Consider the following 15,726-nt stretch of genomic DNA (forward strand, 5'->3'; position numbering starts at 1 on the left):
GCTCTGTGTGGGTGCAGAGTCCACCCGTGTGGACTCCTATAAAGTCATGGGTTTCATGAGAGTGGATCCATTTGCAGAATCTAGCCTCAAATTTCATCTTAAAAGTAAAGCCATACTTGAGGCACTAAAAATATTTGCCAAATATGTCAACTGGTAAGAGATTCTTCATTTATGGTGAGATATTTAAAAAATATTCGTTTTTCATTTCTAAATTTTGTTGAAGACATAGAACTTTTAGGCCAAATGGTTGTTTTTTTAAAAGAATATTATGAGTCACTGATAGTATGAGTTAAAAATAGAAGTGTCATCCCAACAGATGTGGTAAAAATCATTATGATACAAACACCAGTTAAAAAAAAGAAAAACAAAAAAACCTTTTAGAAAAGATCCTAATAATGGATTCACTGTAGGAATCTGATGGCTTGGCTGATGCTGAGGAAAGATGTGACCAGCTGATCAAAACCAAAATCCAACTTGAAGCTAAAATTAAGGAGGTGACTGAAAGAGCAGAGGATGAGGAGGAGATGAACGCTGAGCTGACAGCCAAAAAGAGGAAACTGGAGGACGAGTGTTCAGAGCTGAAGAAAGACATTGATGACCTTGAGTTAACATTGGCCAAGGTTGAAAAGGAAAAACATGCCACAGAAAACAAGGTATAAGGCAGAATCTCTAACGAACTTTCTAAAATATGACACTGCTGGTTCACAAACAATAATGTTTTGTATCCATTTTCTTTAACTACCTTTGTTCAACTCTGCAGGTGAAAAACCTCACCGAGGAGATGGCAGTTCTGGATGAGACCATCGCTAAACTGACAAAGGAAAAGAAAGCCCTCCAGGAGGCCCATCAGCAGACCCTGGATGACCTGCAGGCAGAAGAGGACAAAGTGAACACACTGAGCAAAGCTAAAACCAAGCTGGAGCAGCAAGTGGACGATGTAGGCACAATAACATATGGAGAGAACAAAACCAGTGTGATGTTAGGCTCTTGTTCACAGAGAATTTATGGCCTTTTTCTGTTTAGCTTGAAGGGTCGCTGGAGCAAGAGAAGAAGATTCGCATGGACCTTGAAAGAGCGAAGAGGAAACTTGAAGGAGATTTGAAGCTGGCCCAGGAATCCACAATGGATTTAGAAAATGATAAACAGCAGCTGGAGGAAAAACTGAAGAAGTAGGTATGGTTTGCAGGGGGTAAACTGCAGATCCATTTTGTTCCAGCACTAACTTTTTTTTTTCCGTGTGAAAAGGAAAGACTTTGAAATCAGTCAGCTCCAAAGCAAAATTGAGGATGAGCAAGTCCTGGGCATCCAGCTGCAGAAAAAGATCAAAGAGTTACAGGCTAGTCATACATTTTTTCTTTTCTGTCCTTCAGAACGAGTTCAGTTAAAAGGAAGCCATCTTTCTTAGGAAGAAGAAAAAGGAGTACTTGTGGCACGAAAGCTTATGCTCAAATAAATGTGTTAGTCTCTAATGTGCCACAAGTCCTCCTGTTCTTTTTGCGAATACAGACTAACTCGGCTGCTACTCTGAAACCTATCTTACTTAGGCATGGTCTATATTAGGTTGATAGAGTTACGTCAGCCAGGGGTTTGATAAAAGCACATCCCTGACTGACATAGATTTGGCGACCTACCCCCCCCAGTGTAGATGCAGCTGTGTTGGTGGAAGAAAGCTTTTGTTGATATAGGCAGTGCTGACAAGAGTAGGGAGAAAGGAGGGACAGTTGTACCAGGGCCCTGAGCTCAGGGGACCCCCAAAACATCTTTAACATCTGTGTAAGTAAAGTGAAATGGAAAGAAAAAGGTGGACCCAGTGAACATGATGTATGAGGGACCCAAATTTCTCTCAATGGGTCTTTGGACGTAGCTACCCCAGTTCAGGGAGGCGATGTTTCCTGGCCACCAGAATCCCCTGTTGTCAGTGTAGCCTGCATCTATTCTACGGAGTTACGCCAGCAGAACTCTGCCGACAGCCATACTGGTGTTGACCCCAGACTGAAGCCACAGTCTGAGTGTTTCCTGTTGTTCTCCAGGCTCGTATTGAGGAGCTGGAGGAGGAGATAGAGGCTGAACGGGCCTCTCGGGCGAAAGCAGAGAAGCAGCGGGCTGATCTCTCCAGGGAACTCGAGGAGATCAGTGAGCGTCTGGAAGAAGCTGGTGGAGCCACAGCGGTTCAGATTGAGATGAACAAGAAGCGTGAGGCAGAATTCCAGAAAATGCGCCGAGACCTTGAGGAGGCCACTCTGCAGCACGAAGCCACAGCCGCCGCCCTCCGGAAGAAGCACGCGGACAGCACGGCAGAGCTTGGGGAGCAAATCGACAACCTGCAACGCGTCAAGCAGAAGCTGGAGAAGGAGAAGAGTGAACTGAAGATGGAGATTGACGACCTGGCTAGTAACCTGGAGACTGTCTCCAAAGCCAAGGTACAGAGCTGTGTATTGAAAGTGCTGTCTTTATCCTAAGTGTTATTGCAGCTGAAAAGAATGAAAGATTTTTAATCATCATTTTGTCATGTTTAATTATACAAAAGATTGTAAGAGCAGGATATGAGCTGACTGTAAGTTGGATTCTAACAGAATTATTTACAGTTTAATTTGTATAAAACATACATAAAATCTCAAACAGGACCAAGAAGTTTATAAGCTCCAAATACAGTTATTACTGAATTAATAGCCATCACACTTAGAGGATTATAATAATTAGCATTATATTGTTTTTTAAATTGAATTATTAAAATGTATATGAAACATATTACTCTACCATACAGTACTGAATATGCAAGTCTACATCTTATAAACTAGATTAAAAGAATATTAAAGTTGCAGAGTCAAGCACAAGCACACAAAAGTAAAACAGTCATAGAGCAGTTTTTAAACTAAGGGCTGGGGGAAGCCAACAGGTGCAGAGAAGCACGTGGTTCAGACAGAGACATCACTTAAGGGAGGATCTATTAATGGAGAGTCTCTATGTCCTAGTAAGGAAGAGAGAATGGAAGATGATAAAATACAGGTAGTATCTGATGAGATACAGTCAAATGAAAAAGAGTCCCATTCAATTACATCACGTAATGGCAGACAGCTAAAAACTGACAATTATTTTAAGTGCTTATACACAAATGCTAGAAGTCTAAATAATAAGATGGGTGAACTAGAGTGCCTCGTATTAAATGAGGATATTGCTATAATAGGCATCACAGAAACTTGGAGGAATGAGGATAATCAATGGGACACAGTAATACTAGGGTATGAAATATATTGGCAGGAGAGAACAGGTCGTGCTGGTGGGGAGTGGCACTATATGTGAAAGAAAGCGTAGAATCAAATGAAATAAAAATGTCAAATGAACCAAACTGTACCATAGAATCTCTATGGGATAGTAATTCCATGCTTGAATAATAAGAATATAGCGGTAGGGATACACTACCGACCACCTGACCAGGATGGTGAAAGTGACTGTAAAATGCTCAGGGAGATTAGAGAGGTAATAAAAATAGAAAACACAATAATAATGGGGGATTTCAACTATCCCCATATTGACTGGGTACATATCACCTCAGAATGGGATGCAGAGATAAAGTTTCTTTACACCTTAAAATGACTATTTCTTGGAGCAGGTAGTCATGGAACCCACAAGAGGAGAGGCAATTCTTGATGCAGTCCTAAGTGAAGCACAGGATCTGTTCCAAGAAGTGAATATAGCTGAATCGTTTGGTAATAGTGACCATAATATAATTAAATTTAACATCCCTGTAGCGAGGAAAACACCACAGTGGCCCAACATGGTCGCATTTAATTTAGAAAGGGGAACTACACAAAAATGAGGAGGTTAGTTAAACAGAAATTAAAAGGTACAGTTGCAAAAATAAAATCTCTGCAAGCTGCATGGAAACATTTTAAAGACACCATAATAGAGGCTCAACTTAAATGTATACACCAAATTAAAAAACATAGTAAGAGAACCAAAAAAGAGTCATCATGGCTAAACGACAAAGTAAGAGAAACAGTGAGAGGCAAAAAGGCATCCTCTAAAAAGGGGAAGTTAAATCCTGGTGAGGACAATAGAAATGAGCATAAACTCTAGCAAATGAAGTGTAAAAATATAATCAGGAAGGCCAAATAAGAATTTGAAGAACAGCTATCCAAAGACTCAAAAAGTAACAGCAAAAAAATTTTAAGTACATCAGAAACAGGAAGCCACTGGAAAATCGAGATGCTAAAGGAGCACTCAAGGACGATAAGGCCATTGCGGAGAAACTAAATTAATTCTTTGCATTGGTTTTCACGGCTGAGACTGTGAGGGAGATTCCCAAACCTGAGCCATTCTTTTTAGGTGACAAATCTGAGGAACTGTCCCAGACTGAGGTGTTATTAGACGAGGTTTTGGAACAAATTGATAAATTAAACAGTAATAAGTTGCCTGACATTCACCCAAGAGTTCTGAAGGAACTCAAAAGTGAAATTGCAGAACTACTAACTGTGGTATGTAACCTATCATTTAAATCAGCTTCTGTACCAGATGACTGGAGGATAGCTAATGTGACACCAACTTTTAAAAAGGGCTCCAGAGGTGATCCCTGCAATTACAGGCCAGTAAACCTGACTTCATAGAATCATAGAATCATAGAATAACAGAGTTGGAAGGGACCTCTGGAGGCTATCTAGTCCAACCCCCTGCCCAGAGCAGGACCAATCCCAACTAAATCATCCCAGCCAGGGCTTTGTGAAGCCTGACCTTAAAAGCTTCTTAGGAAGGGGATTCCACCACCTCCCTAGGTAACGCATTCCAGTGTTTCACCACCCTCCTAATGAAAAAGTTTTTCCTAATATCCAACCTAAATCTCCCCCACTGCAACTTGAGACCATTACTCCTTGTCCTGTCATCTGCTATCACTGAGAATAGTCTAGATCCATCCTCTTTGGATCCACCTTTCAGGTAGTTAAAAGCATCTATCAAATCCCCCCTCATTCTTCTCTTCCGTAGACTAAACAATCCCAGTTCCCTCAGCCTCTCCTCATAAGTCATGTGTTCCAGTCCCCTAATCATTTTTGTTGCCCTCCGCTGGACGTTTTCCAATTTTTCCACATCCTTCTTGTAGTGTGGGGCCCAAAACTGGACACAGTACTCCAGATGAGGCCTCACCAGTGTCGAATAGAGGGGAACAATCACGTCCCTCGATCTGCTGGCAATGCCCCTACTTATACACCCCAAAATGCCATCGGCCTTCTTGGCAACAAGGGCACACTCTTGAGTCATATCCAGCTTCTCGTCCACTGTCACCCCTAGGTCCTTCTCTGCAGAACTGCTGCCTAGCCATTCGGTCCCTAGTCTGTAGCGGTGCATTGGATTCTTCCATCCTAAGTGCAGGACTCTGCACTTGTCCTTGTTGAACCTCATCAGATTTCTTTTGGCCCAATCCTCCAATTTGTCTAGGGCCTTCTGTGTCCTATCCCTACCCTGCAGTGTATCTACCACTCCTCCCAGTTTAGTGTCATCCGCAAACTTGCTGAGGGTGCAATCCACACCATCCTCCAGGTCATTAATGAAGATATTGAACAAAACCGGCCCCAGGACTGACCCTTGTTAAAGTCGAGGAATAACACGTCCACTGCTTTCCCTTCATCCACAGAACCTTCTATCTCATCATAGAAGGCAAACAGATTAGTCAGGCATGACTTGCCCTTGGTGAATCCATGCTGACTGTTCCTGATCACTTTCCTCTCGTCTAAGTGCTTCAGAATTGATTCCTTGAGGACATGCTCCATGATTTTTCTGGGGACTGAGGTGAGGCTGGCTGGCCTGTAGTTCCCAGGATCCTCCTTCTTTCCTTTTTTGAAGATTGGCTCTACATTAGCCTTTTTCCAGTCTTCCGGGACTTCTCCCGATCACCATGAGTTTTCAAAGATAATGGCCAATGGCTCTGCAATCACATCCGCCAATTACTTTAGCACTCTCGGATGCAACGCATCCGGCCCCATGGACTTGTGCATGTCCAGTTTTTCTAAATATTTCCTAACCACTTCTTCCTTCACAGAGGGCTGGCCTCCCTCCTCCCAGCACCAAGCAAACTAGTTGAAGCTAAGAACAGAACTGTCAGACACATAAGTGAACATAATTTGTTGGGGAAGAGTCAACATGGTTTTTGTAAAGGGAAATCATGCCTCACCAATCTACTAGAATTCTTTGAGAGGGTCAACAAGTGTTCTTAGATTTTCAGAAAGCCTTTGACAAGGTCCCTCACCAAAGGCTCTTAAACAAAGTAAGCTGTCATGGGATAAGAGGGAAGGTCCACTCATGGATCAATAACTGGTTAAAAGATAGGAAACAAAGGGTAGGAATAAATGGTCAGTTTTCAGAATGGAGAGAGGTAAATAGTGGTGTCCCCCAGTGGTCTGTACTGGGACCAGTCCTAATCAACATATTCATAAATGATCTGGAAAAAGGAGTAAACAATGAGGTGGCAAAATTTGCAGATGATAGAAAACTAGTGAACATAGCTAATTCCAAAGCAGACTGTGAAGAGCTACAAAGGGATCTCACAAAACCGGGTGACTGGGCAACAAAATGGCAGATTAAATTCACTGTTGATAAATGCAAAGTAATGCACATTAGAAAACATTATCCCAACTATACCTACAAAATGATGGTGTCTAAATTAGCTATTACCACTCAAGAAAGAGATCTTGGAGTCATTGTGGATAGTTCTCTGAAAACATCCATTCAATGTGCAGTGGCAGTCAAAAAAACAAACAGAATGTTGGGAATAATTAAGAAAGAGATAGATAAAAAGACACAAAATATCATATTGCCTCTATATAAATCCATGGCACACCCATATCTTGAATACTGCATGCAGATGTGGTCACCCCTTCTCAAAAAAGATATATAGTAATTGGAAAATGTTCAGAAAATGGCACAAAAATGACTAGGGGTAGGGAACAGCTCCTGTATGAGGAGAGATTAAGAAGTCTGGGACTTTTCAGCTTGGAAAAGAGATGACTAAGAGAGGATATGATAGAGGTCTATAAAATCATGACTGGTGAGGAGAACGTAAATAAGGAAGTGTTATTTACTCCTCATAACACAAGAACTAGGGGTCACCAAATGAAACTAAGAGGCAGGAGGTTTAAAACAAACCAAAGGAAGTATTTCATCACACAAATCACAGTCAACCTGTGGAACTCTTTGTCAGAGGATGTTGTGAAGGCCAAGATTATACCAGGCTTCAAAAATTAACTAGATAAAGTCACGGAGGATATGTCCATCAATGGCTATTAGCCAGGATGGGCAGCGATGGTTACCCTAGTCTCTGTTTGTTAGAGGCTGGGAATGAGGAACAGGGGATGGGTCACTTGATGATTACCTGTTTTGTTCATTCCCTCTGAAGCACCTGGCACTGGCCACTGTCAGAAGACAGGATACTAGGCTAGATGGACCTTTGGTCTGACTCAGTATGTTCTAACAGCAATGAATATGCCAGAATTATCGCTGCCCATGGAGAGGCAAACTTAATTCTGGTATCACTTAGCTTTTGAGTGCTTCAGTTTGCAATCGTAAAGCTCTTTTAAAGTAGGGAGATGGTGTTATGCAAAATTTTAGGGTTTTTTTTTTAATAAAGCAGACTGAAAAACCAGAAATTTCATCAAGTGTAATCATGTTGATCCCCCTGAAATGGTCATCAATAGGACTGAAACCTTTAGATCCACAGCAACCTGAGCTAAATGAATAACTGGTAGCAATAGTAAGCTCTTATCCTCTTTGTGGACCAGCCTCTAGAGGGGGATGACACACACGTTTTATCAGTGGGTCATACAACTTTGTGATACAACTGAGGAATGCTAAGTATAAGTAGGGTTGGCAGAATTTGATATTTTTTTTTATAATTTTGATGGATAATATTGATGTTTATTTTGAAGCATTTTTAAAAAATTATATATATTTAATTTTTAACAGTTGTACAGAATTATGAGTTTTAAGCATTTTTAGGTATTTAGATTTTCACATTTTCACAAAATTATGAGGGGTCATACAATGTAGGGGATCAGACAATTATTCAATGACAGTAGAGGTTGAGATTCAAAAAGTTAAAGGTTTTTCAGTGTTAAAACACAAACTGACAGCATCACATGTCAAAATATACAAAATAAAAAGCCTTAAATCAAACTCTAAGAAGTTTTCAGGCAGCATTTTCCTGACTTTTCCTATCTGTAAATTTTGTTTATTGTCAATGGAAATTTTTTTGTTGATTTGTGTGCATGGTGACATCAATGATTATTGACATTTACTGATAAAAATCAAATCCTTCCAAGTTTAGGTGCAAGGATTTCTTGGTTGTATTCCTGATTTTGGAGGGGAGTGTGGGCTAGCAGTTACAGACAGCACAGCCAACCATATAGGCTTGCCACACCCATTCTGCAAAGCAGAGTGGCTGGAGTTTGTATTTTCCATGTTAGCACACTGGATTCCATGCCACAGTCTGCTGGAAGTGACTTGTACAACCTCATAGTTCCCATCTGTAGAATGGGGGGAAATTATATTTGCCTGACTCCCAAAGTCAGGGCATGAATCCTTGTTCAATAATAAGGGCTATGGAGTGCATAGAACATTAACATCAGTCAGTAAAAGACCTGGAACTAGAACTCATGGCCTGCTCCTGCCTCCCAGATCAGCACCCTACCCCATAGCCCTGACCACAATTGTCAAGCTCTGTGTGGTTCCATGTGACATTTCCTGCCAGTGGAAAATAGTCACTTATTTAATCACTTCGCCCCAGCGCACCCCAGAGCACTGGGGATGGGGTGGAGGGAGGCAGGAGCCTACTTGTCACATCAGAGGGGATGGCTGGAGAGGCTTCTTGGGCAGTCTGCAGAGGAGAGATACCAGGGACCTTCCTGGGGTGGTAATAGGGCTGACGCAACCTCTACCATCCTGTGTCTGCTTCCCATTACCATACTTTCTGTCCTATTCCACTAAGGTCTCAGCCTGTCCCTCTCTCCCCAGGCCCCCTCTTTGCTCCCTTCCCCTATGAAGTGCGTCTCATTTTACCTTTTGGACACTTTTTTGCACACAGATTCCTGACGGGTGAGATTTCCTCACTAATTGAGCCCACATGTGTTTGTCATGACAAAGATCTCAATTATCTCAGAATGCTGGAGAGCCCATGTGTTTATCCTCTTTCTTGTTGTCCATTTTACACAAAGTCAAACCTTGAGAAGATGTGCCGCACTCTGGAAGATCAGCTTAGCGAAGTTAAGACAAAGGAAGAAGAGCATCAGCGTACGATCAATGACCTCAGTGCTCAAAGAGCTCGTCTACAAACAGAATCAGGTAAGATGCATACATGTTTTTTGATGTAGATATTTTGAGAGGAGGAGATATGAGGTGCAAAAGGGACGAAATTGCCATTCTATGGAAAAAGTGCATATCCACCTGCTATTAGAAGTTCTCGAACGATGACTTGGATGACTTGAGAACTCAGGTTATTTGCTTTTCTTTAAAATATTTCCATTTGTAGTTAATAAATGACTATATCATTTTCCAGTCAGTGAAATTAAATCCCTCCTATTTCATTTTCACTTTTTTTAGGTGAATTTGCACGCCAGGTAGAGGAAAAAGATACTTTGATTTCTCAGCTCTCAAGAGGCAAACAGGCATTTACCCAACAGATTGAGGAACTTAAGAGGCATCTAGAGGAGGAGATAAAGGTGAGGATTTTTCCAACAGCCTTTTCTGTGAAGCTGGATTCTTGTTGTGAGCAAAATGCTTTAACCTCAAATGAAACCATAGCACCCTAGAGAACAGAGGGGGAAAGGTCCTCCCCAGCCCCTGCCAATGCAGGATTGTTCCCTACAGTATATTTAAGAATATTTTATTCTGTCCCAGCTTTAAATTTGCCATCCATCGAATCTCGCACCACTTCCCCGGGATAGCGTTCCACAGTCTGACAGAGCTCACTGTCAGGAGGATCCCCAGGATAGTTAGCTACATCACTGTGCTACTCCTGTTGTGTCTCCAGGCTAAGAACGCACTGGCCCACGCCTTGCAGTCTGCTCGCCATGATTGCGACTTGCTCCGGGAGCAATATGAGGAGGAGCAGGAAGCAAAGGGTGAGCTGCAACGCGCCCTGTCCAAGGCCAATAGTGAAGTTGCCCAGTGGAGAAGCAAATACGAGACGGATGCCATTCAGCGCACAGAGGAACTGGAAGAGGCCAAGTATGTGCTGGGGGGAGGACTGGAAGAGGCCAAAAACTAAATGGGGAAATGTGAAGAGGCTAGTGATATGCTCAGGATGGGACTGGAAGAGGCCAAGGATGTGCTTTGGGCAGGGGGATTAGAGGAGATGCAGTATATCCATTTAGTGGTATGGGTTGGAAAATGGCAAACATGCTCATTAGGTTTAGAAAGACTGAGAGAGGCCCTGTACTCGGTCGATAATGCGTGTGAGCTGATGGCAGACGGATTATCAGAGACAATGTACTGTATATGAATTGGATAAGAGCGACTGAGAAAGGACCTGATCTGTGTGTGCACTGGGGTCACAGCCCTGAAGAGGTGACTTCTGCTCTCGTGAATCCCAGAGCAGCTGCACACAGATTTCTTCCAATATTGCTCACTAAATGGGAGCCGTATTTACTCACTAAGTGGGAGCTGTATTTACAATCTTTCAGGAAGAAGCTTGCCCAGCGTCTGCAGGATGCTGAAGAACATGTTGAAGCTGTGAATTCCAAATGTGCTTCCCTTGAAAAGACGAAGCAGAGGCTGCAGAATGAAGTGGAGGACCTGATGATTGATGTGGAAAGATCTAATGCTGCCTGTGCAGCTCTGGATAAGAAGCAGAAGAATTTCGATAAGGTATTTCAGCCTTGTGGGTGTTGGATGGAGCATCTGCTAGTGATCTCCGTTGCTTAGACTAAGGTCTTGTTGTTCTTTAGGTTCTGGCAGAATGGAAGCAGAAATACGAGGAAACGCAGGCTGAACTGGAAGCTTCCCAGAAGGAGTCTCGCTCGCTCAGCACGGAGCTGTTTAAGATGAAGAATGCTTATGAGGAAACCTTGGATCAACTTGAAACTCTGAAGCGTGAGAACAAGAACTTGCAGCGTAAGTCCCCGGATTTCTTCTCCTAACATGGGGCTTCTGGAAAGCTTGTCAACACTCTAAAGTGAATCTGTCTGTGCCTGTGGCATTGCTAAGGAGCCTCTCTCTCTTTGGGCCCTTTGTCTGATTGCGTTATTTGTCTGTAACCCAACAGAGGAGATTTCTGACCTCACGGAGCAGATTGCAGAAGAGGGAAAGACCATCCATGAGCTGGAGAAAGTGAAGAAGCAGACTGAGCAAGAGAAATCAGAAATCCAGTCCGCTCTGGAGGAAGCTGAGGTACACATACCATTAGTCACTGCTTTACAAAGAGAGAGTCAGAAAACCTTGGAGCTGTATCCTGTTGTAAACACGGTGGGATAATTCACAGGGACAGGAGGACAGCACATGCTGTGCTGGAAGCTATGTACTCAGTGCCCATGCTACCCACAGCACTACATTCCAGTTTGTGGGAGCATTTAACACTTTATGTGGAAGGAAACAACTATTTTTGTCCCTTTATTGACCCTTCACTTGCTCTTGTTAAGGCTTCACTAGAACATGAAGAGGGCAAAATCCTCCGCATCCAACTTGAGCTGAACCAGGTAAAGTCTGAAATTGACAGGAAGATTGCTGAGAAAGATGAGGAAATTGAACAGCTGAAGAGAAACCATGTCAGAGTTGTGGAGTCCATGCAGAGCACCCTGGATGCTGAGATCAGGAGCAGAAACGAAGCCCTGAGGCTAAAGAAGAAGATGGAGGGGGATCTGAATGAAATGGAGATCCAGCTGAGCCATGCCAGCCGCCTGGCTGCAGAGGCACAGAAGAATCTGCGAAACACACAAGGAGTGCTCAAGGTACACTAAGCCACACATGCCTAGTGCGATAGCTCAGCTGGTCTTTTCAGCATGCCAAGGAGTCTGCGCTCCAGGTAATTTCTCTCACTCGTTTTACAGGATACCCAGATTCACTTGGATGATGCTCTCCGAAGCCAAGAAGACCTGAAGGAGCAGGTGGCCATGGTTGAGCGCAGAGCTAACCTGATGCTGGCCGAAATTGAGGAGCTGAGGGCAGCTCTGGAACAGACAGAGAGGGCCAGGAAAGTGGCTGAACAGGAGCTTCTGGATGCAAGTGAACGAGTTCAGCTCCTGCACACCCAGGTCAGGGTCTAGTGTGAAAAGAAATCCCACAAACCCCTAAGCAGGAGACTGCTCTGTAGGTATCCTGCTCCAAAGAGCTGCACTAGGGGGTGTTTAGAAGATTTTTGTTCTTGAAATGGCCTGTACGCTAATGTCCATAGGATGGACCTTTGTTAAACAGAAAGCAAGAAGCTGCAAGGCCCTCTTTGGTTTTCCTTAGGTGCTGTGTTGAAGGCGACACAGGGATGACGAAGGTTATAATTGCAGTGATGTGATGGAGGGGGGCAAGTGTCTCAGAGGCTCTGGGTGTGGCTTTCCTGCCTCTTATACAGTTTCCATTATTGGATACTTTTAAGTCATCTCTGCCATCCCCTGGGGCTCAGGAAGTATTTCTACACAGTGATTATTTTGTTATGGAATGGGCCAGATTTACAACAATTGGCACATAGGGTTTGACACAAGCTGGGAGGGCAGGAGGTATCATAGAATCATAGAATATCAGGGTTGGAAGGGACCCCTGAAGGTCATCTAGTCCAACCCCCTGCTCGAAGCAGGACCAATTCCCAGTTAAATCATCCCAGCCAGGGCTTTGTCAAGCCTGACCTTAAAAACCTCTAAGGAAGGAGATTCTACCACCTCCCTAGGTAACGCATTCCAGTGCTTCACTACCCTCCTAGTGAAAAAGTTTTTCCTAATATCCAATCTAAACCTCCCCCACTGCAACTTGAGACCATTACTCCTCGTTCTGTCATCTGCTACCATTGAGAACAGTCTAGAGCCATCCTCTTTGGAACCCCCTTTCAGGTAGTTGAAAGCAGCTATCAAATCCCCCCTCATTCTTCTCTTCTGCAGGCTAAACAATCCCAGCTCCCTCAGCCTCTCCTCATAAGTCATGTGTTCTAGACCCCTAATCATTTTTGTTGCCCTTCGCTGGACTCTCTCCAATTTATCCACATCCTTCTTGTAGTGTGGGGCCCAAAACTGGACACAGTACTCCAGATGAGGCCTCACCAATGTCGAATAGAGGGGAACGATCACGTCCCTCGATCTGCTCGCTATGCCCCTACTTATACATCCCAAAATGCCATTGGCCTTCTTGGCAACAAGGGCACACTGCTGACTCATATCCAGCTTCTCGTCCACTGTCACCCCTAGGTCCTTTTCCACAGAACTGCTGCCTAGCCATTCGGTCCCTAGTCTGTAGCGGTGCATTGGATTCTTCCATCCTAAGTGCAGGACCCTGCACTTATCCTTATTGAACCTCATCAGATTTCTTTTGGCCCAATCCTCCAATTTGTCTAGGTCCCTCTGTATCCTATCCCTGCCCTCCAGCGTATCTACCACTCCTCCCAGTTTAGTGTCATCCGCAAATTTGCTGAGAGTGCAATCCACACCATCCTCCAGATCATTTATGAAGATATTGAACAAAACCGGCCCCAGGACCGACCCTTGGGGCACTCCACTTGATACCGGCTGCCAACTAGACATGGAGCCGTTGATCACTACCTGTTGAGCCCGACAATCTAGCCAGCTTTCTACCCACCTTATAGTGCATTCATCCAGCCCATACTTCCTTAACTTGCTGACAAGAATACTGTGGGAGACCGTGTCAAAAGCTTTGCTAAAGTCAAGAAACAATACATCCACTGCTTTCCCTTCATCCACAGAACCAGTAATCTCTTCATAGAAGGCGATTAGATTAGTCAGGCATGACCTCCCCTTGGTGAATCCATGCTGGCTGTTCCTGATCACTTTCCTCTCATGCAAGTGCTTCAGGATTGATTCTTTGAGGACCTGCTCCATGATTTTTCCAGGGACTGAGGTGAGGCTGACTGGCCTGTAGTTCCCTGGATCCTCCTTCTTCCCTTTTTTAAAGATTGGCACTACATTAGCCTTTTTCCAGTCATCCGGGACTTCCCCCGTTCACCACGAGTTTTCAGAGATAATGGCCAATGGCTCTGCAATCACAGCCGCCAATTCCTTCAGCACTCTCGGATGCAACTTGTCCGGCCCCATGGACTTGTGCACGTCCAGCTTTTCTAAATAGTCCCTAACCACCTCTATCTCCACAGAGGGCTGGCCATCTCTTCCCCATTTTGTGATGCCCAGCGCAGCAGTCTGGGAGCTGACCTTGTTAGTGAAAACAGAGGCAAAAAAAGCATTGAGTACATTAGCTTTTTCCACATCCTCTGTCACTAGGTTGCCTCCCTCATTCAGTAAGGGGCCCACACTTTCCTTGGCTTTCTTCTTGTTGCCAACATACCTGAAGAAACCCTTCTTGTTACTCTTGACATCTCTTGCTAGCTGCAGCTCCAGGTGCGATTTGGCCCTCCTGATATCATTCCTACATGCCCGAGCAATATTTTTATACTCTTCCCTGGTCATATGTTCAACCTTCCACTTCTTGTAAGCTTCTTTTTTATGTTTAAGATCCGCTAGGATTTCACCATTAAGCCAAGCTGGTCGCCTGCCATATTTACTATTCTTTCGACTCATCGGGATGGTTTGTCCCTGTAACCTCAACAGGGATTCCTTGAAATACAGCCAGCTCTCCTGGACTCCTTTCCCCTTCAAGTTAGTCCCCCAGGGGATCCTGGCCATCCATTCCCTGAGGGAGTCGAAGTCTGCTTTCCTGAAGTCCATGAAGGTAATGTTAGTGAGAGCTCTTAAAATATTCACAGCACATCACTGACTAGCTGTCAATGTCCTGCAGCGATGATACATTTGGAGGAGAGTTCTGCAGCAGTAAAATGTTAATAGTAACCTGTACATTAAACACAAATATTCAGTCCATGCTCCAGAGTCGATATTTTGGGACTAACTGTAACCACGTCTTATCTATTGTTATTAAATAGAACACCAGCCTGATCAACACGAAGAAGAAGCTGGAAACAGACATTTCCCAAATCCAGAGTGAAATGGAGGAGACAATTCAGGAAGCGCGTAATGCAGAAGAGAAGGCCAAGAAGGCAATCACTGATGTGAGTTGAAGGCACCTTTCTTTGGAGAACATGGCCGTGCTTGCACCTGAAATGGCTGGTTTTCTGGACCGGTTTCCTTTCTTTACTCACTAGGCGGCCATGATGGCGGAGGAGCTGAAGAAGGAGCAGGACACCAGCGCTCACCTGGAAAGAATGAAGAAGAACCTGGACCAGACGGTGAAGGACCTGCAGCTCCGTCTGGATGAGGCAGAGCAGCTGGCACTGAAGGGTGGCAAGAAGCAAATCCAGAAACTGGAAGCCAGAGTGCGTATTCCCCACATTTGTGCAATTAGGAGCATTTCCTATGTGTAGTCACAATGAAACTCAATGATTCGTTTCTCATTTCAGGTGCGTGAGCTGGAAGGTGAGGTTGACAATGAGCAGAAACGCAGTGCTGATGCTATCAAGGGTATGCGCAAGTATGAGAGAAGAGTAAAGGAACTGACCTATCAGGTAAGGAGGGAGGCCCTTTGTGCTGTCACATCCTTCTCCGGGGAGCACAAATTGTTTGTACCTGTACCTGCAGGGGGCAATTTTTA

At 44.0% G+C, this 15,726-nt stretch overlaps 1 protein-coding gene across 1 annotated transcript in view; it reads left to right on the forward strand.

The window, feature by feature from the left end:
• The window catches only part of LOC125621053 (myosin heavy chain, skeletal muscle, adult-like), a 33,753-nt gene that overhangs the window by 14,734 nt on the left and 3,293 nt on the right, over positions 1-15,726 (forward strand). The window contains exons 21-36 of the mRNA XM_048817446.2: positions 411-653; positions 761-937; positions 1,024-1,169; positions 1,246-1,336; positions 2,031-2,420; positions 9,195-9,321; positions 9,580-9,698; positions 10,010-10,206; positions 10,662-10,845; positions 10,926-11,091; positions 11,243-11,367; positions 11,616-11,924; positions 12,024-12,227; positions 15,062-15,187; positions 15,281-15,451; positions 15,536-15,640. Coding sequence (XP_048673403.1) covers positions 411-653; positions 761-937; positions 1,024-1,169; positions 1,246-1,336; positions 2,031-2,420; positions 9,195-9,321; positions 9,580-9,698; positions 10,010-10,206; positions 10,662-10,845; positions 10,926-11,091; positions 11,243-11,367; positions 11,616-11,924; positions 12,024-12,227; positions 15,062-15,187; positions 15,281-15,451; positions 15,536-15,640 — 2,880 coding nt within the window. The remainder of the gene's footprint in view (positions 1-410; positions 654-760; positions 938-1,023; positions 1,170-1,245; positions 1,337-2,030; positions 2,421-9,194; positions 9,322-9,579; positions 9,699-10,009; positions 10,207-10,661; positions 10,846-10,925; positions 11,092-11,242; positions 11,368-11,615; positions 11,925-12,023; positions 12,228-15,061; positions 15,188-15,280; positions 15,452-15,535; positions 15,641-15,726) is intronic.

This window comes from Caretta caretta, chromosome 14 (assembly GCF_965140235.1).
Source record: "Caretta caretta isolate rCarCar2 chromosome 14, rCarCar1.hap1, whole genome shotgun sequence".
Classification (NCBI taxonomy): Eukaryota; Metazoa; Chordata; order Testudines; family Cheloniidae; genus Caretta; species Caretta caretta.